The sequence below is a fragment of the Scatophagus argus genome, chromosome 5 (genome assembly GCF_020382885.2).
Source record: "Scatophagus argus isolate fScaArg1 chromosome 5, fScaArg1.pri, whole genome shotgun sequence".
Lineage (NCBI taxonomy): Eukaryota > Metazoa > Chordata > Actinopteri > Scatophagidae > Scatophagus > Scatophagus argus.
Genome location: NC_058497.1, coordinates 2,449,352 through 2,476,216, shown reverse-complemented (window position 1 = coordinate 2,476,216; position 26,865 = coordinate 2,449,352). Strand labels below are relative to the sequence as shown.

The 26,865-nt window shown below is 39.0% G+C and overlaps 1 protein-coding gene across 1 annotated transcript in view; it reads left to right on the top strand.

Annotated features, from left to right (window-relative positions):
• The window catches only part of brip1 (BRCA1 interacting helicase 1), a 74,318-nt gene extending 48,145 nt beyond the window's left edge, over window positions 1-26,173 (top strand). The window contains exon 26 of the mRNA XM_046388571.1: window positions 25,967-26,173. Within this exon, the coding sequence (XP_046244527.1) occupies window positions 25,967-26,023 (57 nt within the window). The 3' untranslated portion in view covers window positions 26,024-26,173. The remainder of the gene's footprint in view (window positions 1-25,966) is intronic.
• The last annotated feature ends 692 nt before the right edge of the window (window positions 26,174-26,865 follow it).

The following is a 26,865-nucleotide window of genomic DNA, read 5'->3' as shown; positions in this document are numbered from 1 at the left end:
GTTGCCAATAAGGAAAATAAAGAATGTCATCAAACTTCAAATGAAAAAAAACTCTGCCTGTGAGGGTAAATAATTCGGATTATTTCTAAATTTAAAGTTTCTCTGGTTTTCCAAAGGCCTGTTTCAGTCAATAACCACTCCTGCCGCTCCATAATCCGTCAGATCTGAGACAGAGTCCAAAGTATCACATCTTATAGGAATGTCTTAGCCAGTTTTTATGGCATCAGTGATTTGTAAATCCTTAAGCTGCTTTTTTTTTTTGGTTGGTACAGACAGGAGATGCCTCTGTGCTACATTGTATCTATTAAAGTCATATGGCCATGTTTCAGTCAGTATGACAGCAGTATGGATTTTTGATTGAATTGAGTTATATGCGATCATTTATTTAATCCGACATACAGATAGAAGAAATGGGGCATACCATTTTAAGATATTATAGTCACAGACTGAAGAGTTAATTTTCTTTGTCACACACACAGATATATATATCTGTGTGTGTGTGTAAATATATTGTTATTTTAGAACAAGAAAGTATTAAATGCTATTCCCTTTGTGTTATAAAATACTTTTCTTATTACTGTAGATGAATATTGATTTTTCCCTCTGTGACTGTTATCTGTCAGTTAACTGTCATAACTGGCTTTGTCTTATTGAAATCTAATTTCTGCACTAATCCACGCTGTTGCAGTGCCCAGTAGTAACCGTGTAGTTCTTTTGTTCCAGCAGATTTTTAAATGTCAGATACGGTTGAGATTATCACTGTGACCTGTCAGATTATAAAGATTAGCCCTGATTGACTGGTAAATTCTGATTTAAGTGTAACTTTCCAAACTGTGTGATACTTTCAAGTCATCTCGGTCCAGTCTTTTTGTTTTCCAGAAGGAAAAACAACACTTTTCATTGTGGATAAATCAGCCCCACATATTTTTCTCAAATTGTCTAAATTTAGAAACATTTGCCATGCTGATAAAATAATCAAATATAGGACTGCAGATTGTAGATATGATTGTGGTTATAGTGGAAGTTTATTGCCTCACATGACCTGATCATTGTTTCACAAATCTACATTGCTGTCATTCGAATACAAATAGATTCAATTAAAAAAAGAAAAAAAAATTCTAGACAGTTTCAGTACCGTTCACATTACAGTACTATGATGATGCTGTTAAGTCGAGACGTTCAGTGATTCAGTGACACTGTCACATGTCACACTATGTCCTTTGTATCGGGGGGAACATCATAAAAACACCAAAACATTCCCAGTTAAAACTTTGCATTGCTGGGTAAACAAATCAAATGTCAAACCAGGTAAAGGCTATGGAAGACCTTAAATTTAGTGACAAGAATGTAAAGAAAGTATTTGATATGGTGCCTACAGTGGAGTGCTCACTCAGTCATGATTAGCCAGTCAGTGAATGTCACCTCGAGCACCTCTTACACAGTAAATACCTCCTGCTGTAACTGTCTTTCTCCACATCTCTCTTTTTTGCTGTCACAATAAATTTGCTAAATAGTTCAATATTTCTGTGCATTAAGTCAAGATGTCTTACAACAAAGAGGAACCTCCTGCTCTATCATATTCTGCTTTATCTTGTTTTGCTTAGATTTCAGTAAATAATCCCCTCCGACGTGTTTAGGCAGTGGACTTGTTTGTGAAGTAGCCTCAACGTCATGGCCATCTGGATCACACTGTGAACCTGACTAAGCCCACCGGCCGAACGCACATCTCTGCCCCCCTCTGCCTGTGAGGGGTTTAGGACACACTTTGATCCAGCCTTCGCTGTTTTTCGGACGCTCGAATGATGCGCTCGCATGATGCGTTTCAAGTTCCTGCTGTTCCGCTGTGTTTGACAGACACCATATTGCATGTAAAGCTTCAGAGTCTGTCTGGGTGCAGTCGCCAGACACCCAAACTTCAGTCTGCATGCAGCCAGTGAACAGACCCCAACGCTCGTGGCAAGGGACATGACACACTCCCAACCACTCTTGACCACTGTCATTTTGACCTGTTAATTCTCAATTTGTCATTGTCGTCATAAGCTCCCCATCATTTATCACTTAGCTCTCTGTGCCAAAACATGTCACTCCTCATCCCTCTTATGCCTGCCTTAAAATCTTTGAATCTGACCTGCCGTCATAATCGTATTTAGTTACAGCAGGAGGCATTACATTTACTAATTGTCCATCTTCAGATGATAGGTGGACACCCAGACACCATTTGTGTTTTAATGTGCTTTATTATAGCACAGATGAGATTCGAGGCTTGCAGGCTCTGATATAGTGACCTTTAATAAAAGGCACTCTTCATGCTCCAGTGGATATTAAAGATGATTACTTTCATCTCAGTGATTTATTTGTAGCAAAAATAAATTCTGTTCTGTAGTCCAGTTGGAACAGAATAGAAATAATTCATCATGTGATGAGAGATTTAAGTTTCTACAAGTTTTGTAGCGGATGATTTATCTTTTTGCTCAAGGTGTTTCACAAATATCTGTACAATTACTCTAATAAAAGGTGAATGTTATCATTTTAATTTCTGCTGTTGTGCTGAGGTTTGTGGTACCATGTAAAACACAGCTGATACTGAATGTCCTTTATACAAAACATATTTGTACAGGCAAATACTATCCAGAAACTCGGCTGCTGGGGAAATGATTCAGCTTTTTATATGACAACATATATTATTACATATTTTATAAGACAGTATTTTGTGCTGAGCAGCATCACACGTAAAATATATGAAAAACTCTTTTAAGAAAGATCACATTTCAGTAGAAAACTGCTGAATAATCTTTGTGTTTTATTTCAGAATTTTATTAATTCACGTTATCTCAAATGGACATAAACAGCTTTGACCACTGCGGTGCATTTGGCGAATAGTTAATGAAATTGATTTCTTTAAGCGTACGTAGCCTGATAAGGATTGGTTGACCAGATCATCTGGTGGTAGAGGATCTTTAGCAATCTGTCTACTGAAGCAGCTGTTAGAACTTGGCTTGAGTCATAGATTTGGAGCCCCTTGGATAATAAACCCAGATTTGTTTCAAAGGGTCAGTCGAATTAGACACCTAATCTGCCTATGTGGTTTTATAAATTGACTAATCTTGATATAGACATCCGTTGTTTGGGCTCATCTTAGAGTACTTACACCATAAGCTAGTTAATGCTATAAGTGTGACTGTAGCAGCCATTTGTCAGCTGAAAGCCAGATGCCTTTTTAGTTGTGCATGTTGTAGTAAAGACTCGGCCGGAGAGCATTAAAAGCTGGCAATTAGTCATTGTGCAACATTAGCCCATTTTGTTGGAACACTGGCAGAGATAAGAAACTTTGATCCATTAAACTACTTAAATTCTTTGTTCAGTATCGTGTTGAAGTTTATTGTAGTTGTTGTCTAATTTGTTTATTTCAGAAAGCTTTCAGGTGTGAATTCCTGCTTCATTTTCATAAAAACTGTCCATCACTTTCCTTTCCAGCTTCATTTTTCTTTCTTGATTTTTGATAAAGTGTGTTGTTATCCTTTTTCAATAAATACAGCTGAACTTCTTCTATGCTGATGTAATAAGATGTGTCACTCTGTCACACACCGTGCCAGTCGATAGTATTGATTGACATTTTCTCTAGACAGAAGTAAGAGCTAAATTAAGATAAGAGCATTAATTTAGACTACTTCTGTTCTGTTTTTTTTAGCCATGTCATGGTTGTATGGATGGAAGTGTTGGTTTGTTGGTTGGTTAGTCCACCACTTTGATCCAGACTAAAATATGTCAACTATTGGATGGATTCTCTGGAATTTTTATACAGACATTCACTGTCCTCAGAGGATGAATGTTTCTTACTTTGGTGATTCCCAGCAGAGTAACATTTTTGACCTTTAGTGAAATTGGTAATTCCCCTACTTTTCCTCTGCTGCCATCAGGTCCAAATTTCAAGGTGTTAAATACTTTGGTGTATGAAACAATACCAGCAAAAGTAACGGCATTTCCATCAGCATCAGCTTTGTGTTTAGTGTCAATTAACAAATATTTATTCTACATATTTGTAAATGTATGTAGGTCAAAACACTCATGTGCAATTAACAGCCTGACAGGTCTGCTAGCACGATTGTTGACTCTTTGGTCTCCAACAAGTCCTCTACATGAATCTAAAAAGACATCACTGACTTTCAGACTACACACATTGTATGAGTATTTCTGAATTGAAGTCCTATCAGTATGTCCTATCAGCCAGTCCAGAGGGGGAATCAAACTGGCAACCTGCCAGTCACAAGCCGCTTCTCCAACCTCTTGGCCACAGCTGCCCCATTTATTGTCATTGCCTCAAGATAAAGTATGAGATTTGCTGTGCACACCTAAAAGAATGATGTTAACATACACACACACTCTCTACATAATATTAAGCAGATGCACACACTCCCACAAACATGCGCACCCCTGTCCACATTAAAAAAATAAATAAAAAATAATATAAGGTTATCATGTCAGGCACTGTCTTGTTTTTCTTGTGAGGACATTCTCCTGATTTGGAGATGTAAGTATTTCACTGAAGGATTTTGAGGATCAGATTATGTTTTGAAGATGTAAGTATATTTTATATCAATCTGGCTTGTTATTGTGACCTCTAAAGCAAAAAACATACATTATTTAAAGACCATGAGATCCTCACGATAAAATCAGACAATACCACCATGGACAGCTTTACAACCTGACATCTTGAAGACCATTACATCAAACTTCTTTTCAAGCCTACCTGCTCTCCACATGTTTTACTGAAGTGTATAGTTTGCATTATCTTAAATGATGGTGTCTCCTAAATCTGTCCTGGAAAACATTTGCTTCTCATTTAGGCATGTCACAAGATTTTGTTTGGAGGGAGATGACCTCTCTAGTTTAAACAGCATCTCCTGGTATGCTGCAATAGGGAACAGTCTTTTATGTTGAATTATTAGCACACAAAGGCTATGTGTAGTCTTCCTGAGTCGCAGACCTGTGTTGCATTGAGGACAGAGAAGAGTGGTGGAGTGGAGATTATTGAATATACTTCACAGACCTCCTCTACTCACCATTAGATGGTAAATCACCATGTGCCTGAAGGTGTAGCTCGGCTGTGAAGATGGCAACAGGTAGATAGTTCACTCAAGCTTTTATCCCAGACTTAGCAGGGATTGAGACCCAAAACAGCGTGGTAACATGAGAGAAAACAGAGAAAGAGTTAAATTGTGATAACGTACAAAATTCTCTTAATTCTGTATGGAAGAATGTTGTGAAGGTTCTGACATGATGTGTAAAGAACGAGCTGAAGGAAGCCTGCATGAAAATTATTATTGCCTGAAGACCTCACAGAGCATCTCAGCGTCAGTCTAATTGCATTGGACAGCACTTTATTGTTTTCCGTTTATATTGCACAATCCTGCAGGCCAAGAAGTACATCAAATGCACAAAGTACCATGTCCTATAGAGAGGTAAAGAAAGTAAGGGTGTGGAGGTTGGACATGCACAGTCTTTCTCTACCCTTGACCAGATTAGATTTTAATAAAGCAGAGTAATAAACATTTTGGAGTATAGCTATGATCCCAGGGTGGAGCTTTTGCAGTCTGTTGCTCCTCACACTTGGCAGATGTGTGGAAACTCCCTCAGATATGCTTAAGCACTCCTACATTTGGGAATCCTTCTGCAAATATTTCAGCAGATCAAACATGTTACTTCTCACTCATCTCCCGCTAAATGCTTCGCTTTTCTCTCCTTGAAATGATGGATTGCCTTTCTTTTGACAAAGTTCAGGTGAAAGGTGAGGTATTAAAAGCTGTCAGAAAGCTATACTTGTCAGAAAGCTGGAGTTTAGGACTTACAGATATGCAAGGTAGTGTGTTGAGAAATGGGAGGAGTAAAAGCACAAAGCTGTTGGTGGTCCAGATCTGTGTAAATATTGTAAGTGTTGGGACGTAGTGCGTCAAAACACACCGCAGCTTCAAGAGGTTTGCTCAGGAATGCAGAACCACTGAAAAATGTAACTTGTGGGTTCTTCATGTAATTAGACACCCCTCCTAGGTACAAGAATGGACAGAGCATTGGTCCTCTAGAGTTGTATTTTTTTAAGACATATTATATCCTCTCCATTTGAATTATCTCACACCTATTCTCACCACACACAATCATTCAAAGCACTGAGGAAAATCCCAACAGAGTAATGACGGGAAAGTTCTTTGTTCAGGCCTCTTAGTGGAATCTGTAAGTGCTGACAGACAAGACCATTTAAGAACAGGAGCTCTTAAAATCAAACAGGACACACTCAGTGTTTAACTCTGTGGCAACATACCCAAAAGCTTGCCCTGACTCATCACGCTTTCAAAGCTCGCTGGCACACCTCGCCGTGGGAATGACACTTCTCAACCCATCTCTGTTTGAACAGGTTGATTCCACTTTCTCTGTGCTGTGTGTCAGGCATTCAGCAGCTTTTCTGATTTATAATGGAGCGCTGGTTGAATGCACAAGCTTAGACTTCAAAAAGGGTTAATATGTGTTGAATACAAGTTCTAAGTGTGCACACGAACGCACCTACGCCTCCGTTTGAAGTGTGTATTAATCCTGTTTTTTGTTGACGTCCTGGCAGCTTGACTCAGAGGTGTAGACAGAAAGGGCATCAATAAAACTTGCTGCTGAGCTCTATCAGTTCTCCCGTAGATGTTTCTACTCTACATGTGTAGTTGGGTGGCATGTCGCTCATGCTCAACTCGCTGTCAGCGCACATTTAGACCGCAGCAACCTGTTTCAGTTAATCATGTTTGTGACCTAATGTTTGCTAGAATATGTTTGTTCTCTGATTATGTTGAAGAGAATGGAGAATAGCTGAATCTGTTGTATATCTGGTTTATCTGATCATACCTGACATTTTTGGTTTGAGTGAAACATACAAGGTATAGATTGCATTCAATTAATTTATTATTTTATTAGTGGATTAACAGAAAGCTCATCTGCAACAATTTTAATTGACCATTTAATCAAATATCAAGCAAAAAAGCCAAAGATTTGCTGCTTCCAATGTAAGGATTTACTACTTCTTTCTGTTTAATAAGATTATAAAATTTTAAAGCCAGACAGAATGTTAGCACTCAAGTTTAGGCACAAAAACCTTTGGTTAGGGTTAGGAAAATATTGTGCTTTGCTTTAAAATATCTGTTGCCCCAAACACTATTGAAAACATCCTCAATGTATCATTCAAAATATCTGCTTTGGTTCCACAAAGATGGCTACAAATTGTCCCAGTGGTTTGCTAAAATGACCCAGTTTGTTATTTTGTTGAAATAGTCTTCAACAGTGTCCCTTTGGTTGGCAGCCGCAGCACCCAGTTTTCACACAAGTGCTGTCCAGTGTAATCTGAGCGTGGTATGACATGTTGTAGAAATGTTCACGTGATACGTATGAAACAAACACCTGAAGAGCTGCCAACGTATTTCAGCTGATCAGACAGCTTGTACACTGTTGGAGGTACAGCTAAATGTCTTTAAACATCCCTCATCACTCAGGAAAACTGTTCTTTTTCAACTAAACTCGATTTACATGGGGATTTGTTCAAAGCCCGTATGACTGTCCAGCTGCTGAGGGCTCAACAGTTCACTTGACTTTTGCTCAAGTTGTTATAAATTGGAATTTTATTTGAGCTCTTCCAGCCTGAAAAGAATAAAATGCTACCACAAACAGTTTTAAGCAAAATATTATTCTCATATTCAAATCAAACATGGCGTGTAGTATCTTAACCCATTCTCGGAAACCCGTGCTGTATCACTTAGAACTGACAATGCAGGTGTCCTCTACAAACTCTCCCAGTGCTACCAGTCTAATAGGAATTCAGTCACGCATTAGTGTCCACAGCTTGCTCTCAACACCCCCTCTTCGTGTTAAAAAACAAAAGCCATGGGCGTCCCTGCTATACATAGCCGCTGGGGCAACCGGACAACACCTCTAAAGCAAACAGTCTCACCCGCTCTTTATAACAGCAGCATAATGCTCAGTCTTTGTCCTTTCCAATCCTCCACCCTGGTCCTCCTGCTCCACAACAGCTGCCGCTTGAAGTTGCTTTTCTGATTCATTGTTTCTCCAGTTCCAAAAGCCCATCTCTTTTTTATATTTGCCCTCTTAGCTGACTTTGTAGGTGGCTTGCTCTAAATGTACTCAACAAACCTGCAGCCTTTTATTTTATGCGGCGCGGTGAAAGCATGGCTGAGTAAGTCTGCGTTTGTGTGTGTGGTTGTGTTTGTGCTCCTAAGAAAGGTACTTCCTGTGAGAGATGGGACTGCTCTGTCTCAGCCTCCAGAGTCATTTGTTTCTGGCCTTGGAAATAGCAGTAAAACAATCTACATTCGAGATCCACTTACAAGATTTTTCATGAGCTTTCAACCACATGTAACGGTTAATGGAAAGGGAATCACAACTGAGCAAACTGCAGTGTAGAAATACTGTATAAAAAGTACTCAATGCGCAGGATTCACAGAAGGCACAATTCAGGAAAGGTCTATCATAATACTGGATTACCATTATTGATGGATGAGTTAGCTGAATTAACCCTTTGGCGATCAATAAAGTTTTCTCTTCATGTATCATATTTCATCATAATTTATTTGTTAATTACATTTTGTATTACTAAATTAAATCTGTAAAGTAATTGGTGACTATTTGAATTATAGTGGAGTAGAAGTGCAAAGTAGCAGAAGACTGGAATACAAAATTGCTCACATTACTTCAGTAAATATACTCAGTTACTTTCCAGCCCTAATTATCTTCAACATTACTGTTTAATTTACTCATTTACAAGACTGTGGGGTCATGGATTATGTGATGTGTGACAGCATCATCTAACCGTCATAGATCTCTGTAATGGTTCCAGGACCTGTTCTGTAGTCTCAGTGCCAGCATTAAACACCTTCTGTTCATAGAACTATTTTATTTAGACTTTCAGTTGTAATGCTGAACAGTTGATGTGGTAAATTTGAGATAACTTGGGCCTTCAGTTTGCAGATTTTTACATCCATGTATGAGTATTCATCAAATCATGTCAATAGAATCCCAACTATAAAATTAAAATATAAGAATATGTGCAAAAGAATAAGTTTTCGTTGGGTATAATATGTTACAATGTAGCACCTAACATCATCCTGACAGCTTTTAAAAGCATTGGAAAATGTCTTTTCTCCTTGCCAGTTTTGGGAACATGCCATCCATCCATCCATTCATTTTCTATACCGCTTATCCGTCAGGGTCGCGGTGGAGCTGGAGCCCAGCTGACTACGGGCGAAAGGCGGGGTACATCCTGGACTGGTTGCCAGTCAATCGCAGGGGGGAACATGCCATGTGGGTACAATTTCCACTGAGTTCAGGCAAATTGAATTTTGTTAAAGTCACAATGGTTAAAGGAAACCAGGTCAATATAGACAGGTGGTACCAAAGGACATGGGACATGAACTGCTGTTACATCGCCATTTTGTGCTCATCTGATCAATGAACTGTTTTGCCATACCACTTATCGTATGCCTTGGCACTGAATTTTAATTTAAGATTTAAAATTTAAGAAACAAGCAGCCGTTATTGTGAGTCAGTCCCTTCTTTGCATAACTGCAAGAGGTTTCTTGTCAGGAAACATAAAACTTTTCTGCTGTTTGAATGACTGATGAGGACAATCCATGTTGTTCATGAGACACTGTGAAAATGCCATCATTAGACTAGCCATGTCAAACCCATGAAGCTTTCTTATATAACCAAAGGAGCTTACTGTTTGTCTCCACTTGCTATGTAGCAGCAATTCAATTCAATTCAATTCAGTTTATTTATATAGCGCCAATTCACAACAAAAGTTATCTCATGACACTTTCCAATTAGAGCAGGTCTAGACCAAACTCTTTAATTAAGCAGAAGCAGCAGAAGCAGCTTGTCAACAGCATGTTAACAGCAGCTGCATTCCTCTGGCAGTGTCTCAAGTGGATATGGACAGACATAGATGCGTATTGGCAGCCTTCACAGCCCAAAATGTTGTAAGTGTAGTTACAGGCATAAACCTAAAGAAAAGACTGGACATGACTTAGCTCACAGTTATGTGCGAGTAAAACATAAGCAGTTACATGGCCAGGATAGATCACTGTATTAGTTAAAAGTGTATAGAGATGGACGTCTCAAAAATAGAGAGCCTGAAAGAGCTGGCAATACTCCTGCAAACCTGTCCACCACGTTTTTGTATGCTCCTTCAAGCTCCACCACCTGCCCAGCAAGACAGTTCGATCTTTCAGATATAAAGTCAATTAAAAACCTGTCTAAATGACTTGTTTTCATTATCCACCCGCTGTTTGATTGTTTAAGATAAGCTTTGTTGCAGATTATTCACTTATTTTGTTTGTTTGTCTTACTTTTAAAACATGCTCATTCAATGGAAATAAAAATGCTCATCAGCACGTTTCATCTGTTACATGATGATCGACTGTCTGTTTCCTTTGAAAACCATTTTTTCTTATTATTCATCAAACTTTTCAAAACTGAAATCTGAGGTCGGTTTTCATTCTATCCCTGCCCCCCCCCACAAAAACTTGGAACAATGGTAGTTCTTAGAACTGAGTTTTGAAGATTTTTTTTAGCTCCTTTAGAGTAGGTAGACGGAAGCAGTAGGGGAACCCTCAGTGGTGTAGGGGTGCAGTGATTGGTCCAGATGTCACTGTGTGTTGGTTGGTTGAAAGCGTGGACCAGCGCAGCACAATCAACTCCCTGTGTAAAATGAAAGACGTGTAAACAACAGCTTGTAACAGCAGCCTTAAGGAAATGGAATAAATCACTAACAAATGTCTGTCAAATTGTTGTTGTTGTATGTCACACAGAAGTGACATTTCTAGCTTACATCACTTCAGTGTTCCTCTCAGTGGTGCAAATGCAAACAGAAAAAACAGCTTAAAGGTATGTTATTTACAGGGGATCTCCCCATTGGGATGTTTCCCAGAACGGTCTGAAAACGCCCAGAGTTACTCTCCCTGGTAGTCAAATATTCGTTTATATTATAAATTAAATATTGCAATAAAAATATAATTTTTGATATTAATTCTACCACCAAAAAAGATGATAACACCATTACTTTTTCATGTGTAGTGAGAATACAGTTACTCGAAAGGGACCTACATGTTTCGTGTAGAGAACACTTGAAAATCAGATTTGATTGAATGAGACTTGAAAGTATAAATTCCCTTGTATTCATGCTTTAGTGGCACAACTTAAACCAAATATCTGCATCATTATGTATTATAAGGACAGTCACTCCCCAGCGTGATTAGAATATAAAGGCGCTCATATTATCACATATTTATCCCAACATGAACTTCCAAGCCCCTCTTTTTTTATTTTGACTCAGACTGTTTTTGTGTTATGCTGGTTTTAAAAGACTTTGTTTGTTCAAAAGCTGTAAAACTGGGAGGCAGAGCAAAGAGATGAAAGGCAGCAAAGAAAAGAAAACATGTCAGTAACTGCTATGTTGATCCCTGTGTGCCAGAAGAGCCACACATCAGTCAGTCATGTAGGTGGTAGAGGTGCAGCAGCAAATAACTTACCAGTGCTAAACCCACAGGATCATGAGAGTGCAAACATGATTATTGACAGAAACACAAAAGGAGGTTTAAGGTAGTCTCATCCCAGCTGTGTGAAATTTCAACCAAACACAACCATGTGCGGGGGGGGGGGCAGGTGGGCAGGTGACAGTGTTGGAGAACATGAGGACCCACCCCCACAACCAGTTTGTGTGCAGTTTCCTTTATTCTCTCTTCTTGTGGTTTTTGGTCATGACCCACATTTGGGGGGGACAAAGCTCCACGCACCCCCGCTGCGCTTATAATAGCTACGTCTCCAATTAATAGGGCAGCTTGTATTTTTGTGTGTGTGCATCAGTATATACTGATCATGGGGGCAACCTAATAATCCTTTATCTGTCACACAAAGGTGTTGCAGACGAGCTGTCTTTCCCATTGCTCACGTCCTGCTTGTGTCTTAAAGCCTTATTGGCCCTGACACACGGCCCTGCAGAGAATGAAGTCATCCCATTTGCCTTACTCTCTGTGGACAGAGAGGGGCACTATTTCCCTACTTTGCCTGAAGAGACTCCTGTGTTGAAGCTGTGAAGAGCATTCCAGCTTCCAAGAGCTAAAACCTTTGTTGCTAGGTTTTACCGTGATGTCGGTTTTGTCAGTAGCAATAAAAAGACATCTGTTTCTTAAGCTAATTCTGCTTATTTGCTATCCCTCTCTAAAGTGAGTGGCTTAGCCAGAGACAACAAGGCACCACCATAGTTCAGCTCATCTTGTCACTATTGTTTTGCCAATCTGTCCAAACAGATTTACCTTTATTGAAATTAACTGCATGAGAGAATGTTGAAACAACTTAATGAGATGGCCAAGAGTGCCAGAATGGAGACACCATTTATACTGGCACAAGTGGAGTATTTCTGGGCCTAAACCAACACTGCTATCCCTGGGGATTAACCATTAACAACACCAGTAGCAGGAAAAGATTGGCCACTGCTGTGTGTGTGTGGCTGATCTATAGAGTAGAGCACCTGCTGAGCTGAGAGTTGTTCTTAAACCATTTACTATTATGGCACTGCTTTAGCCTGGCTGTAGGCTAGTCTAGACTAGTGTGTTTTGTGTTTTGCTCTTTGTGCTACTGGGTAAAGAGAAGGCATGACAAGTTTATTTTGAAAAATGCCAACAGAGATGACATCAGCCGAGTGCCTCTCTAAGACACGTGTTGTGATTGCTAAGCTTTGATTTTCAGTATCTGGACCTTATGCCTCTTTGCTTAGCTGACAAAAGTGTGCATGACTGATAATTTACAGTCATGCACACTTTGACAGGAATACCATGAATTAAATTATTTTATTCTCTCTGCTCCTGACTCCTGGCTATGCTGTGGTAGTGACCTGTCAGTCACAAGATAGCCACACCCTAAAGGAGACCCTGATTTACCATCTATTTTGCTCTAAACGGGGCCATAATTTGCAAAATGAACATTATGCTGTGTTGAAGAAGACTTGAAACTGGAGACTGAGACCATAAACTTGTCATTAAATCATAATAAATCAAGGGAGAAGTAGGTACTGTATAGTTGAGTGAAACACCACAGGTGCCTTTGAGGATATTGTACCATTCAGAGGCTCGAGGTTACATAGTAATATTGTGGTCTTTTTTGAACAGGCATAAACCCTTTTTTCCTTTAGAAATGCATGTACAACATGTAATCATGTACATCCGAAACGTATTGAGACCTTAGAGTCTAGTGCAATATCCTGTAGCTCTGTTTATTTTTTTTCTCTTACCAATGATGTGCAGTCCAATTGTCCCAACATTATTGTTTTATTGACTTTAAATGTGACTGATTACAACACTGAAAGTAATGTCACTAAGGGTGTCAACTCCTGAAGCATATAAACCAAACCCAGGGCTTCCCCAAAGTAAACACTCATGTCATCTGAACAAAACCATCCCCATACACTCTCACCTGGTGAGTACACCCACAGCAGTGAAGCAAACATATGCATAAGTGACAATAATAAGCTGCAGAGCAAACGAGGGAGTGGAGCCCAAACCTTAATAAAATTCTCAAGCAGCAGGGCCTGTGGGTGTCAGGGAGAGATCTGCCTGTCACCTTCTGAATTGTATTTGTGCACTCGTGCGTTTGCTTGCCTGTCTGTGTGTGTGTTTGCTCATAGGTATGGATAAATGTGTAGTGTTTGCTCTCTTAGCCTATTTGACAGCTGTCTCTCAGCTAAATCCCTATCAAGTTTTCGCCTTTCAGCAACACTAAGTGCTAATGGAAAAATAAGCTTCAGAAGGAGAGGCAATCTGAGAGAACTCATTAATTTGCAGTCAGGCCTTTGTATTCACTGACTTTGAGAAATGGACTGTCATGAAACACTGTCATATTAATTCGTCCTCCACCCAGTCAATACTTACTTCATGTGAATGTAACAAAGGTGGTTGAACACAAGACACTAATTCGACTGCTTGATTACAGTTTGGTAGGGTTCAGTCAACATTAACCTTATAAGTGCACTGCTGAGGGCATCTGCATGTTAGTTTTTTCACTTCAGCCTCTGATGTTGTTGTCTACTCTGTACTCTATACTGCAGGTCAAAATCAACCAATCCTCCAAATTGAATGACAAAATACAGCGTTTGTAATTGCCCTTTAAAATGACACATAGAATTGTTTTTTGATCTGATTCTCTCAGTGGTAGGACATCATCATCTGTCTGTATTTGCTCTACAAACCACCACAAGAAAATAAATCCATTTTATGATGTGACAATGTGGTTAAGTATTTTGGGGGATTTTTCTGGGGATAGATTTGGGGGCTTTGTGGCTCTAAAATACTACTACTACTACTACTACTACTACTACTACTAATAATAATAATGATAATTGTAATTGTAATAGTTTTCTCATCATAATTCCTGCAGCTGCTAGAGGGATTTGTCACTTGAACTTGAGTATATGTTGCTTTGGAGCACTTAATTTACAGAGAAATACTGTTTTCCTTGAGAGGTAAAGAACCAGTGATGCCGTTACGTAGTTTGTCCACCAGAGATCATGGATGAGGTTTTCTCTCAAATGTTGATTTATGTATCTGCCTCAAAACTTCAGTTTTAGCTGTGATGTAATTTGGACATTTTGTTGTGTATAAGTAGAAAAGTTAGTCTGATCATGAAGGTAAAGAAAAAGACATGGAGTCAGTAATTACAAAACATCCTCCTGGGACAATGAAGATCCATACCAGATCTCACAGCAATGTAGCAAATAGTTGGGGGATATACTGATTCGGATTGAATTATTGGACAGATGGACTACCGTTTGTAGACTTTGCTGCTGGCACATTGTGATGCATAACTAAAATTAGGATGTCTAACAATTGAAAGAATCAGGGAGCTGTGAAGTTAGGATTTAGATGGTTAAACCAAACAAGTTGTTTTTAGAAGTGTTGGTATAGTAGAGGATTGAGAAGTTTTTTTTTTCTTTACATTGTCCAATTGTTATTTGAACTATAATAAGGTTTCTGAACATTTCTTCTACCACTAGCACCTATCCCCATTGTCATCTGCCGACCGAGCCAGACAGTTGTGTATATACATGCACAAAATGGCCTACAACTCAGGAAACCTGCACTCAGCAGTGTTTAATCCCTCCTTTTCTCTCCCACCCATCCTCTCACCCGTAGTCTTCCTCACTCTCTCTCACTTACAGATTTGGGTACATCCTCCTGCAGAAACACACACGCTATCTTGTTAATTTCCTGATTGTGTAATTATATCAGGATGTTGTTTGCGCTATCAGAAATGTTGGTAGTCATTGTTTGGGCTGTGTGTGTTTGTGTGAGATGAGTGCCAGTGATAGCAAAGCTTGGCTCCATGCTTGTGCTATCTAAGCCATCAGAGACAGCAGTTCCTACACTCTGGATTCTTCACATAACACACCCTCTCATCCAGCTCCTTGTGTTGAATGACTGAGACGGGAAAACTGAAAATTAAAGCAGTTAAAATCGGATGCATCCTTGCTTCCGCTATGCAGAAACCTCAGGAGAAGGTGTTTTTGCAGGGTGGACGGATGTTTTTGGAAAACAGAAAGAGGACAGAGATCCTATCCAGCCCATTAACTGTAATTGTGCTTGTTTAGAGTTCATTTAACAAGGAGCGGGGCCTGTACGAAGAAGGCAACGGAAGGGGAGGTGTCATCCTCTCACATCAGACATGAGGCTCTGGGGCCAGGAGAAGAGGAGGTGCAAATGAGTTTAGGTCACGGCGAAAAGGGCCTGGAAGATGGATGTGATAAGTTCCACTGCTGTTGCCCACCCTTCCTGGCCTGGTGATGATAATCACTCAACTTGTTTTGCCTTCACTATCTCACGTTAGAAGCCAAGGGCTACACGACATGACTGACAAACGGCTGGTTCACACAAGTGAGACGAGTCATGCTCTAAACAAGCTGCAACACTGGGGACACAATTCTTTTTCCTGTATGACACTGCGTTCTTTATTTGCAACCTTTCTGGCAGTCATGACTCACTCAAATAATCCAGTTAATCTACAATGTAGAATTCCTACATATGCTAACCAATTTGTTTAATGACAGAAACATACCCTCTACGCCAACTCGGATGTAGAAAACATATTCTGTACTTGAGACTGTAGGTGAGGAGTAGCCAGTGAGAGGACAACAGGAAACTGGAGGAGGATAAAAACAGCGGACATTCCAAACACAGTATCTCTTTGTCATTCATAAGACTTCAATGCTTTCAAGCTGGAAGAACAAACCAGGAACTTATTGTATTCTTTTGTCAAATATCCCAAGCAACCAACTCCAACTGGAATGATCTTGTTATCAGTACACCACATCTGAGATTATCTAAGGTGTTTGGGCATCCCCACGTCAACATGACAGCAGTCTGGAACAGAAATTGTCTTGGTGTATTAGAGATTTTGAAAGCCCCATATGGAGCTGGCTTCCATGACGTCTGCTAATCATTCGTTCAGACCAAAACAAGTGCAGGCTACTCCCACCTACATGACAGAAACAGATTTGAACGTGTCAGCATATGCCCTGTAAATGTGTAATGGCTGCTGTCAGAATCCTTCCTAGAGTTTTCAATCCAAGGTAATGGGATCACCCTTTAAATACCCTTTCAAACAGCTACACTAACAGGATGTGCGACCTGCTCTTCAGCCTCCTCCCTGATCAACCTTTCCGCATTGCGTTAAGTAGACACCTGATTTGATGGTCAAGCTTTGTCAGATCGTCACAGCCCAATCCTCGAGGGGATGAGCCACAAATCACCTGCTAAGAGTCTTTGGAGTCAGCGCTGAGGACCTAAATCCCCAAGTTTACCTTTCTTACCTGTGCTTAGTCCTCTTACTGTGTGCTCACTTTGCAGGACATAGGGTTGTGTCCTGGGAAGCCCAGCTGGTAATCCAACACCTGCTGCAAGGACACCTGGTGTCCAGATTTACTGAAATTGCATTGCAAGGGCATGGCCTGTTTTTACACCTCTGTTGCTTTGCCTAAGAAGTTTGATGGTATTCATGAAGAAACGAATGCAAATCAAGATGTAATTATGATTAATTACAAGCTGAAGTGACACGATTTTTTGCAGACACTTTCTGCTGGCAATGCAACAAAAAAAAAAAAAACTACTCTTTGAATTATTTAAGGTCATTTTTTGTAAAGATTTAATTTCAACAACATTGTTGGAAATTACTTTTGACCAACATTAACTGGATATTGTTGTTGTCCTTGCCTGACACACACGCTTTGAAACAGTCATTTTCTTAAATTCACACAAGCTCTCCAAAAAATTTCATTCAAAAGACAAATAGCCATAGAACTGATTTGGCTTCACTTGGAAAAATGTATAAACAGTGAACACCATTTTGTGGTTTGCATTTCACTAATGCTATAATTTACTGTAAATCCAGAATGTCACACATTATAATCATTTTACTCCATATTACTCCTGTTAAATAAACATGCATAAATGTTTCGGCATTTGGCTTGACAGCAGACTATCCTACAAAAAACAAAAATAGTTATAATAATAATAATAATAGATATAAATAATAATAGAATAATAGAATAATAATAGAACTTGGTTTTCTCTACAGAATTAAATGATGTCTGTCTTCTTCCATCCGCGAAACCATTGCACAGTCAACCTTCGTGTCTGTTTTTGACTATGGCGACATTCTGTACTGTCACAGCCCTTTCAACACTTCAGCTGTGAAACCCTGTGTATCACAATGCATTACGCTTTATAACAAATAACAAATTTCATACTCGTCACTTTTCTCTGCATCAGTCGGGTGGATGGTCATCCTTACAGTCAAGAAGAAATACTCATGTTATTAATTCCTAAAGCTCTACTGTTGAAGCTTCTCAACTACCTCACAACTCTTCTCTCATTTAAAACTAGCAGCTACAGTACATGATCCAGAAATTACCTAACTTTTGATGTCCCTCGTGTTCGTACAAATGTTGGCAGATCTGGGTATTATGCGCCTTTAAAATGGAACGAGCTGCAATCTGCAATCAAATTAGAGTCTTCTATTCCCCTTGGTTGTTTTAAATCTTTGCTCTCTGGTGTTTTTAATGATACATGATATAATTATTTTAATTAACTCCTCCTACCTAGCTAGTTTGTTGTCTGCTGATTGTGTTCTTATGAATGTTTTTTTAAAATTCTTATCCTTAAGTCTCAAATTACATGTGTTTTATTTGGATATACAGATATTTCTATTCTGCATTGTATATTTGTTCACATTAATTTTTTAAGCACAGCAGTGCTCTCATTTGAATTAGTAGATTTGTTGCTCTGACTTGCCTGGCCATGTCATTGGCCCCTGAGCTCTCATTGTCATGACATGATGATGATGATGATGATGATGATGAGGTATGCCTGAGCTGTCTGAACTGGATTGTAAACTTGTTGTCAGTCTTTCACTGATATCTCTGATGCTAAATATTTAAATTTGTGTGTTGATGTGGTAGGAACTCGTGGAGGACTTAACAAAGCATGCTTAAGACCAGCCTTGCTTGTGCTAGAATTCCAAATGTTCTTGACTATGCTGTATGTAACATTTTTTTTGCATGTTTATGCTGAGAGCAGAGGAAACAGGTTGAACCAGTCATGATCTTGTTTTGTTTGATCCCATCATGAGCTCTAGCTGTACAGAGCGTGCAAATTGACGATGACGAGCTTAGTTGTGTCATGCCTCTCACCCAAGCTTTCTTTAGGTACTTAATCACCCTTCAGGGGGCTAGTTCCTCCTTTGGCTAACCTGCCTGTCTGCACCATGTGATCCCCGGTAAACCGTACTTACCAAACTAAATACTTGATCCGGACCAGGCCGGCAGCTAAAGATAAAGGTCTAAGTGGCCAGCTCAGAGCATTGTGATTACAGACTTAATAAGAGGACAAATATCTTAGTAGGATATGTGTGACTGCTGTGCCTTGTGGATCCCACCTTTACTTGACCTGGCTGGCCTGAAGCCTAACTGGCTTAAGGTGTTCTTGCTGGCAAAGCAGCCAACAGAGTTTTTTTTTTCTTTTGAAAATACAGTAATTTGAGTTTGTGATAATGATTTAATTTTAATGTACTGGTGGATTAAAACCACTCTCATTTATTTTGAAAGTTTCAAACATTCGTCAAGTTTGTGAGGAAGAAAAAGGCAACCATCATCTTTGCCTGAATAGTATAAACAAATATTAAGCAATGGCACAAACCCATTTTTTTTTCAAATTCCCTCATTTTATTGGGTTGCTGACTGATCTCAGTCACAGTATCAAAATAAATTTTACCAGAAATGTCTGCATAGACAGATACAGTGCTACTAGTGTTGAGTGCGAAAATAGCACTAAAGCAACAGAATAATGAAAAAGACGTTTTTTTTCTTCTTGGTGAGTAACCTGACCCTATTGCAGTTATAAGATCTGCAAGCATTGCATGTTGCTGCTCTTTGTTGCAACTTTAGCAGACCCTTTGTAGTATCACACGAATGCCTTTTGTAGTACATTGTATTGCAGAGTATATGTGGCTGTAGCCTTTACTGTAACAAGTTCCGTTTTGTGTAAACACATCACCCCATTTCACAACAAATTAATTGTTCACACTCAAAAAAATCACTCCTTAAACCTTTCAGGTAATGAGTAATGAATATAGATACTGTCATATTTTGACACCCCAAGATAAATGCAGATGCTCCAGCTAAGAGACTGAAATTCTTCCCTATTTGATGTAACATATTTCAGCCAGTAGAGGGTATAGGTACTCCAAGAGGAGATCCTCCTCCTCCTTCTCAGCCTCATTGTCTCATTGCATACCATTAACTTATTATTGCATGTATCCTCAGTCTATCTGTATACAGTGTGTGAACTGATGGCATACCACATTCCAAAGCGAGCAGCAGGAGTCATTGTCTGTTTGTACACTTCTCTGTTTTTCCTCTGTCCATCATTTTGTGCTCGGTCTTTTGTAACCTGAAATAATTGAGCTTCTTAAGTTAGAGATCTATTTCTTGTCTGTGGGTGAACAAGAAACAATCATAATACCTGTTAACGTGAGTAAATCTAAGGGAAGTTTCCTTTACCTTGCTGGGTTTGTTAAAAAAAAAAAAAGGGAATATACCTTGAAAGGACCTATTAAGCCTCAATGAATCTGGTGGGGTGGGGGTAGACGGGATTGGGTCTTTGTGTCATGGTGCTTGCAGAGAAAGCCCAGACATCAAATAAGCTCCAGTCAGAGGTGAAAGAGGGCTGAGCGGGTTAAAGGAAATAATTAGGGATCCAAAGGGTGCGCCTCACTTGGTTGATGGCGAGACGGGCGTGTTACCAAGACACGTTTTGGTCATAGCTTATTATCTGCCTTAGTAACAACCAAAAAATAATTTTTAAATAGTTTTCCATCAGTAGCACGTAGTCTGTTAGCTCCTATGCTTCACTTTGTTGTTTGCAACAGAAATGCTAATTAAGACCTGAAGAAAAGGAAGAAAGAAGCAGATTCCTGTAATGGACTAATTCAAGTCTTACTGACTGCATTCAGAGTCGGACTGGACAACAGCTAAACAGCTCCTGCTTGTATATTCACTTTGGAAGTGGCATTACTCGTACTATATGTCTCTTAGTAATAACTCTTATTTGCCCGAGATGTTAAAGTAAATTAAGTTTACCTTTGCTTTTATGAGCAATAGCTCATAAAAGCAAGTTTTACAAGGAACAAGGAATTAATTATTTATTATATATTTTAAGTTCTTGCTTCAGTTGTTTCCGTAGACCAATCTGTCATTTCTAAATAGCAGGGCTTTATTTTACAAGCCATGTGCTAAAAATTGCAACAAACGGAGGTCAGTGACCAACATACAATACAAGTTGCATTTTAGTAGTTTTGAGATCTGTCCTAACTTTCTTATTACACTATGATACAAAGTTTTGTTGTTGTTTCTCAACAACAACACTTTAAATTTATCCTTTTTATTACTATATCATTTCTAAAGGTGATTGCAGTATAAAAGTAATAGGCTGTAACATGCCAAACAGTAAAGAATAACAATGTTTCCTCAAGTGCATAAAAAGAGCAGCCAAGGAGAAAGCATAGCCAGAAAGGGAGGTCAAGAGGCAAAAAGCTGTTAGACTTAATAGCTCAGTTTTAAGTGCTGAACAGTTGTATAAGTAGTAACAACAGTTACCCCTTAAAATCAGTTAACATGTCGAGTCATTGTTGTGTCTTCATTATATTCTTGAAAGATAGAGTTTTCTGTTATAATTTAATTCCTATCCAAGTATTACAAAATGAATATGATTAAATAAAAATAGTCTCTTTCACCTATTATTTGAATGTTTAAATGTTTTGGTGCTCTTTTTCCTGACAGTGCGTGGGACAATAGGTTGCATGATTCTTCCACAAATAGGTCAGGGTCAAAGGTGCTGTTATATCTGTAGCATAATGAGTGGACGCACCATGTCAAGCCAAGTCAGTTTTATTTATATAGTCCAAAATCACAAATCACAATGCCTCAATGAACTTAACAGTCTGTACAGTGAACGACACCCTCTGGCCTAAGACCCTCAATTCAAGTGAGGAAAAAAACCCTGCATACTTAACATTGTAGCAATTGGAGGTCAGTCAAAAAAACTGAAGAAAAAAAAATGATAGAAACCTCAGGGAGAACCACAGAGGAGGGATCATTCTTCTGGGATGGACAGATGTTCCGTAGATGTCGTACATAAAGAATGTACCATCAAAATCACAGAATATACACATTACAATGACAAATGTTTTGATTAATGAAGATAATAAAATAAATGGTAAGAATATAGATCCAAAGGGACATATGAGCAGCCTGAGATGGACCCTGTGGCATAGCACCTCCTTTCCAACATGGTTACCTGGAACAGGCCTTACAAAGAAAATTAGCGAGAGAATCAGAACATCTACAAATATTGATGACAAAAATAGAGAAACATGTAGATTGTTCCTAGTGAATAATGATCCTTAAGAGGACCCAAAGGGGACTGAGCCAAGTCCCCATAACATCTGCATGATGCAGCAAGAGCCAGGAGAGAGAGAGTTGGAGAGAGAGGAAGAGAGGTTTCCAAGGGTCGACAGTCTTGCAAAGTGGAGCCTGAGTGAAAAGAGAGGAGGAGAGGAATAGTAGGTAGTAGACAGCTTGCACCTAAAGGCAAACAGGAACAAGAGAAATAGAAGTTGGAGAAACACAGTGTTTGTGAGAAGTTTACAGTTGTATTGTTGTCAGCAGGACAACATAAGCTATAAGCCCTAAGGTTAAGAGATTCATTGAGACTGAGACCAACCCATGAAAGAGTAATAGTAACAGGTGTGAGGGGTAAGTATTAATTTTAGATTGAAAGGCCTCAATGGAGTCGGGTTGTCTGACATGAGAAAAAAGGTTAATCCAGAGGAAAGGCACATTATGGGAAGAGGCCCTGCAACCATCTTTCTAACTCTGGGGACTGACAGGATTCTGGGAGTGTAATGCATGAGGTGGGACATAAAATTGAATGGGGTCAGAGAGGTATGAATCGATGAGCCCATTTTGCAAGAATTCAGGGGAGTTTGTGACATTCAGTTTGCAACCATAGACAAATAGGCCTCTAAATTTATGATTTGTAAATGATCACCTGCCTTTACCGGCACATAGAGTGGAATTTTGTCAGCATAGAGGTAAAGTATAGAGAGAAGAAAAAAGGGCCAAGATCACAGCCCTGAGGTGCTCCATATTTCATGCCAGTAAATACTGGCATATTATTATCATTGAAAACACACTGTGTTCTTTCAAATAATATAGATAATAGATTATTAGGACTTAAGTAAAGCTAGGGTCAAATTGTCTTTTGCGTCAGCCTAAAAGTATACCAAGATGTATGGTATCAAATGTTGCACTGCAATGATATTTTAATGTCATTTACCACTTTATTAAGTGCAGTTTCAGTGAAATTACAGGGCCAGAGGGCAGATCAAAAAGGTTCAAAAAGGTCATTATTAATAAAGTGGGATAAAAGTTGCAGAGAAACAACTCTTTCCAGTACTTTTAAAAAGAATTAAAGGTTAGAGACTGCTCTGTAGTTACTTAGAGATCCAGGATCAAGATGTGGTTTAGAGGCTTATACAGCAAAAGTAGTGGGGACAATATAAGCATAAGTGATTAATTGACAGTATTGACAACACCCACAGATTTCCAGAGATCATGAAACAGTTTTGCTGGCAGGGAGTCCAAGAGCCAGGTTGTTGATTTCAATGCTGAAACCAGTATATCAAGACTGAAAATGTGTAAGAACTGAGACTAACTGGTAATTAGGCCATGAATATTTTAAGACCGATTCTGCAGAGGTAAGTGAAAATGAGGAGGTAACTGTCACAATGTGAAAATCAATTGCCCACTTCTCCTCAAAAACAGGTTAAATACAAAAAAATAATTTCACAATGTCGCACTTAGTATGATTATATGTGACAAATATGTGTAAATGTACTGAAACATAATAAAATGTTAGCTTTCAACATAGTTTGCAGAAAGGCACAGTGCCCACATTTAATCTGGTCATTGGGTTGCAAAAGATCCATCTGTCATGCGGGACGTTTTGCAGTCTTTGAATGTAGTGGTTAGAGTTTCAGAAGCTGCCTGCCTCTTCAATCGCCGTTTTGTTGTCTATATCTTTATGTTTGATACATAAGACAAACATGTAGGCTAAACAACATAGCAGTTTCCCCTTGCTTCCCAAGAGTTCCCTAATTGTACAGCAAAGCAGATGGTCTGATTCAGAACAGAAAACCTACACCAACCTCTCATGCTATTAATTAATTACACAAAAAAAAAACGATACTTGATCTGAAAGAACCATGATAGACCTGAAGAGACCCACAGTTTAACTTAAATACATATTTTATCAAATTTTAGAGTCAAATCCTTTTAATTTAGCCATAAAATGAATAGTACATTCCCAATGGACATGTGCAAAGTATGAGACAGTTATATCTTGTATGTCTATACAAAGATAATTTATTACAGCATGCTGTTGCTCAAGCAGTAAAATTGAGGATTTTGGCAAACATGGGAAGATGTCCCTGTAGAGAGACAGGGAATTACCTTAACTTTTTTGAAGGCTTTAATTTGATTGGTTGCACACGTTTTATCATTCTAACCCTTCCAAAAATATGGAATACCTATTTTTACAGATGTCATTCTGAATGTGAATGGGCCTCATAACACACTGCATGCTTCATGTCGCTATGCAGAAGGATCATGTCAATGGTTGATCCATCTCCACTCACCTGCTGAGGTTCTGAAGAGTTGGAGCTGTTTCATGTGTTCATCTGTTCATTTTCATCAGCATCTCTTCACATTGCTTAAATAAATGAAATGTTAACTGTAAAATGCAACAGAAGGTCAAGACATTTCCCTTCATCCCTTCTTTCACAAGCTTTTTGAGAATGTTTTTCTGCTCCTGCTTTGAGGAGGCAGAGCAAAGTTCTTTGCTTTGAAATCTGCAGTCTCACTGTATTTCTCCACAATAGTGTATCTGCACGTCTTACTTTGGTATGGATTTTGATAGTAGTTTGGCTTTGATTTATGTTTGTTTTGTTTCATCTAAAGCTTCAAAACCACAAGTCCAATGACAACAGTTTGTGTTGTATGTTTGTCTGGCTCTGCTCTGCTGACATCATACCTCACCTCCAAAAAATGTGAATTTTTCCAAAGTGAAATGTAAAAAGTAAATAATGTGTGCCTTTTCCTCTCTAAATATCCAGGAACTTATTGTAATGATTATTAGTTTTTACATATGCTTTTATCCAAAGCCATTTTCAAATGCAGGGATCCTGTTTTATACAGCAGATTTAGATTTGGTTTCTACGGCTGCCAACCAGCTGTATGTTTGATCAGGGGACACAAACACTGTTTAATGTCCCTCCACCAGAGCTTTGAACACACAGCGTGTCCTTTTGGCCCAGTCCTCAAGCGTCCCACTCTTCTGAGCAGTGCCCACTTCTGCTAATCCCTCTGTGAGTGTTGTGTTCTTCTGGTTGCCTGTACACAATGAATCATTTTTATGAAGGAGTGTAAGTAAGAAGACTTGAAACACCTTAGCATGTTCATTATCCTTTACTTCTACTAATGCACACTGTCACCCTGTATTTGTGGCACATGGATGGTTACCTGAAGGAGAGCCAAATGAGAAAACCCACAGACTCTCCTCGTCCTTTCCGTGGTAGATCTCTCTGCATGTGGATCAAATCAGAATTATCCACTAATTGACTATTTACAGGGCTCGAGAAAAGCCCTAATGGACTTGATATTAAATCCCCCTTAGATATTTAAAGTGTCTTTTTGGAGGGGTTTGCCGAAAAACTGGGCTTTTTCTTTTTTACAAGACGGCCCAGTTAAGCCTGTCAGTGTGTCGAAATGGGCCAGCCCAGCCCAGGCGGCTGTTAGATGGGATTATGGGACGACAGTAGGCAAGGGCAGTGCGACGCAGGGGAGAGGGGAATGGCCAGATCTCCCTTCAATGACTTCCAGATGGACTGCAGGCCCAGCTCCTCTCACTGAAGATACATACTCAGCTTGGTTAAATTGTGCTCCATAAGGGGTTTCAACTTGGCTTCTTTATAATGAGATTGACTGGAGTTTTATGTGGAAAGTTAGATAACATAAATTTCAGTTTGCCCTGCCCTTTAATGCACTATTAAGGCTTTGACTAAAACACTTGGACTATTGAACCTAAGTCAGGGATCTTTGGTGTAAACTTGAATTGCTTTCCTTTTAATGTCAAGAGGACCTTCCTTTAAAATTTTGCAGTTGTTTTGGGTACAGCATTTCATCCTTGCAAAAATACCAAAAGGAAGGAATAGTTACATGTATTTTTATAGGGAAATTATCAATTTTTTTGCATGTTTTTTACAGATATGGTTGGCCCCATCAGCAGTCCGCTTCTGCACTTTTATCCACATTAAAAACTGAAGCTTAAACAAGACCGGGATGAAGAGATCACTCATAGCAGTATTTCTTTTTCCAATTAATTGTATGAATTGTCATTATTTTTACAACATGTAATAGCCACAATTCAAATATGGTTTATATGTGTAAAAGTGTGCACTGTGTTCTGTGTTGTCAGTTTAAATAAATGGAATACCATAAAAAATCTGAAGTGACCTTTAACGTTATTTTACAAGTTTGCCCACTACAGAGTTATTGATAGTATATTTCTACTAATGTTCAAAAGCAAATGCATTAAGAGTGAAACATAATGTTGCTCCAAATTAAGTTGGATGTGTATACTTTTAACATGTAAGCAAAACCACAATCCTTTCTTCCTTTAGCAAAGATTTTGGTTGCCTAAACCTACCCACACACTAGGCTCAGGATGCAAACCTCTCTGGTCTCTGGTATCAAAGTCCTGCACTTTGAACATCCACCTCTCACACTGACCATCTTGTGTGTGTTAGGAGAACATAGCACTTCATTCATGGGAAAGGCTTTGCGAGCGAACATAATTCAAGCAGTAATTATATTCCCCTCAAACATATTAGTAGTATATCAACATAATTTCTAGGACACAGGGTTTCCATGAAAGCGGTTTTGCATGTTTTATCCCAATTACTGCAAACAGCATACTTATACTTAACCATTTTGCAAATCTTGATGGTTTGTTTCTGATTTTTGGATGTCATTGCTGGCAGCCATTGGTGTACTATCCCTATTCTCTTGAAACTTAGCAACTCAAATAAGTTTCAAGAGTCTGCCAATGATTTCTATGATTTCTTGAAATGAATGAAAGCCAAGGGTTCCTGGAACAGTTGTTA